General features: G+C 33.7%; 1 protein-coding gene across 1 annotated transcript; it reads right to left on the bottom strand.

The window, feature by feature from the left end:
• Positions 1-612: 612 nt before the first annotated feature.
• Positions 613-2,020, bottom strand: LOC120356207 (the record flags this gene model as incomplete). The annotated part of the gene is given in 1 exon segment (XM_039445101.1): positions 613-2,020. A coding segment is annotated over 1 exon segment (1,408 nt), but the record flags the coding sequence as incomplete, so codon positions are not given.
• Between the last annotated feature and the right edge of the window lie 1,819 nt (positions 2,021-3,839).

Raw genomic sequence — 3,839 nt, 5'->3', positions numbered from 1 at the left:
ACATAATATGATTTTATTACATTCACATAATAATAAGAGATATAATAATACATAGATAATAATTCTATACTACGTTTTCGATTTAGTGCATTTCATATTGATACACAAGTTTTTAATATATCCTTATACAAGAAGTAGTGTCCTACACACACACACACACACACACACCACACACACACACACACACACACCACACACACCACACACACACACACACACACACACATTCAGACGTCCCTCTAGCTCAATCGTACCTACTCTGATATTTTCTTTTTCCGAAAAAAATATCAATAATAATCTCCAATTGTCAAACTGTTCGACAAACAAGTGCCCTACACACACACGTCTTTCAATATAGTGTGAGTGTTTCGCCTTCATATGGTAGTGTAGGCAAATCGTCCAGCAGTTCTCTATCACCCATGTATAGTGTACCGCGTCTCTGAACGATGGTATCTTGACAAAGTGTATTGTCAAACCATACACGCGAATCGTTTAGATAGTTGGCTATATAGTATGAAATAGTCTATTGGTTATTGTCATTTTGTTGTGTAGTGCATAATATATAATATTTATAATGTTAATTCTTTATACATATATATATGTTTACTTTACTTATTTGTCTACTATTATACTTTTGTTTAGTAGTTTTAGTGATTTTTCAAACACACGATATTCGTGTTCTGTGCTAGCCGCCCGTCTATCTGTACGTAATCTTAGTATTTTCAAATTCGATGCAACCTCATAGATGGCATTGAGTTGTGGTTCAATTCGACTTGTATTATTTTTTGTGTCGGTGTCCTCGTCCAAAATAAATGAAGAGTCGGGTAGAGTTATAAATTTCTCGGCAACTGAAAACCGGTTGTCATTTTTTGTGTCGGTGCCCTCGTCCAAAATAAATGAAGAGTCGGGTAGAGTTATAAATTTCTCGGCAACTGAAAACCGGTTGCCAGGACCTACATAGCGCATATCTATTGTAGGACACTTCCATTTAATCAAAAGATCGTTTTGAACAATAATCAAGCCATCATAGCACGATGTGTCGTACGTTTTCGGTAGTTGACCGCGATGAAATGTTTGTACTTTGAGATGTTTCTCTCCAATTGTAATTCTAGGTGTGCCAGCGCGTGTGTACAGAATTGAACGAAGAAAGTTCAGTATACGAACGTTGATTAGTGGCTCTGGATTATGTACAGTATCGAAATAGGAGATTGCTACAACTTCTACAATAATAATTGAATCGGGCATCAATTCAACTTGCATACACATATTTCTAATCAAAGTTAACGGGTTATCACCAGCGCCGCTGGTCTTGTCTAAAACTGTACAAGTGTCTGTGTAAATTTCACCAGCATCTGGCCAAATGTAGGCATTCTCACCAATGCACATGAATTTAGCCTTGATTCCGTTCCACTTGTAAGCCCACAAAAACGTTTGATTATCATCAAAACAGTTCCACATTTGCACTTTGGGTACAACACACGAGAAAATCTTTTGTAAAGACAGCAAATCGGGAACCAATTTACTCTTGTAGTCACTCATTATATCCATAAGTGTATCTTCGTGCATTAGCACTGTAGCATAGTTTGTGTCTGGTTCATATTCAATTTCACATTCGAGTGTATACTTTGTACCGTGATCGGTTCTATCCTCGTTGACTGACTTTCGTATACGTGGATAGGCTGCCGTTAATTGTTGTGTAGGTCGTTTATCGTTGTCATCTTCATCCTCGTCTTCACTAACACCACAGTAATATGAATTTTCATTGATAGTGCGTAGAATCTTGCTGGGTAACACAATTCGTGTAGTTATTTTAGTCAATTGCATGAAATCAATGCTTGCCAAACCGACAGTTGTTTCTGTAGACTGTGTACGAACAATTGGATAGATTACAGCGTCGTCGATGCCCAACACACACCGACGTTGATTGGTCACTTTACGTTGAACAACGCGCTCTGCTACACGTACACCATTTGCAAACGAGAGAATAATATCAGTTTTGTAGGCGTACTGAGAGCTTATTGAATGTAATCATTCTATTATATTCGATTATTAACATTTTGTTAAACTTAATCCTATTGGATTCAAATAGATTAAACGGAACTTGACAAACACAATATTATGTGTATGATAAGTTATGTTCAATCTTATGGAATCTATAAGGATTCGGCTATAAACATTTTGTTAATAACTTTGGTGTAAACGCAACTTTAGAGTTGAATCATGTGTACTAGACAAATGAAACAAAAATTTGAAATGAATATTCAGTTTATTAATACATAATATGAAATGAAATGAATATAAGGCAGATAAATAAAATTAACCAATCAATTAACATACGCATCAATTCAATTATTTCAATTCGAAAAATACAAAACTAAGAACCTAACAATTTACCTCATAGCACTATTATCTTATAGAAGGCAGATAAATAAAATTAACCAATCAATTAACATAGGCTACGCATCAATTCAATTATTTCAATTCGAAAAATACAAAACTAAGAACCTAACAATTTACCTCATAGCACTAATCTTATAAAAGGCAGATAAATAAAATTAGCCTGATGTGACTAGCTAAAGTAGCTACCCAATAATTATTGTGTGAAAAATAAATTCGCATTTTTGGAAAAAAACTGTAACTGAAGCCAATCTTCAACAAATTGCGACTTATCATGTTAATTCGCCTTAAAAATACATATTATAAATTACTGTGAGTTGTTTTGGTATAACTGAAGCCAATCTTCAAAAAATTGTGACTTGAATTGAATTGGCAAATTACTGCGAGTTGTTTTGGTATAACTGAAGCCAATCTTCAACAAATTGTGACTTGAATTGAATTGAATTGGCTTTATTTCGCCAAAAAAGCACATTATCATTAAAATAAAATGAAACGAAAATTTAACTATACAAAACAGAAACAAAATTATAAATTATACTAAAAACTTGGGTACAATAGATTAAGTAAATAACTTAATAAATAAACTTGACATAGTACAGTAGTAGAAGTAAAATGAAATGTTCAGTTAACTTCATTGTAAAAGCAATTTTTCCTTTTTGGCACTGCCAACATAAGTAACACTTGTGTGTTGGCAGTGAGTTGTAGTTCATTCACACTATTAAATAGTAAATTTTGCTATGCAGTGACAATGATTTCGAAATACGAAAGTACATAAAAGGCGATGTAAAAATAAAAAGAAAAGAGGAAAAGTTAGTTATAAAATCATTGGGAATTTTATTTACCATGTAATTGCTAAAGTATGAGTTGTTTTGGTATAATAAATTCGCATTTTTGGAAAAAACTATAACTGAAGCCAATCTTCAACAAATTGTGAATTATCATGTTAATTCGCCTTAAAAATACAAATTACTGCGAGTTGTTTTGGTATCTTACAAAATAATAACTTTCTGATATAAAGCAAAATAACAATTAAAGTAAAATAATTATTATAACACAAGAAACAAGCCTGTTCCAACCCTCCACTAACACCAAACGCAACCGCTGGGATTGTAGATAGTGCTTCCAAATTGGCGATTTTTGATGTCCTCTCATACGTACTCAACACGAAAATATTCAACACGTTTATCCCCCCTATCAATATACTCTTGTAGCTCTTCCACTGAAACTAATATCAAACGCAACCTATCTAAATGTGGTATCGTCGACAGTTCAAACTCATTCCACCCCCCCTCCGAACTACGTATTCTTCTTAGATAGTTAGCCATGCTCTTTTCCTTTTTTATCAAATTGTTGTTACACCCCCCTCGATTCTGGAATTCCAGTCTAAAGAGTTCTAGGAATCGGTGTTTCTCTATCAAACAGTAATTAATTTCAAAATCATG

This window comes from Nilaparvata lugens, unplaced genomic scaffold (genome assembly GCF_014356525.2).
Source record: "Nilaparvata lugens isolate BPH unplaced genomic scaffold, ASM1435652v1 scaffold6155, whole genome shotgun sequence".
NCBI lineage: Eukaryota > Metazoa > Arthropoda > Insecta > Hemiptera > Delphacidae > Nilaparvata > Nilaparvata lugens.
This window is presented reverse-complemented; position numbering and strand designations above follow the sequence as displayed.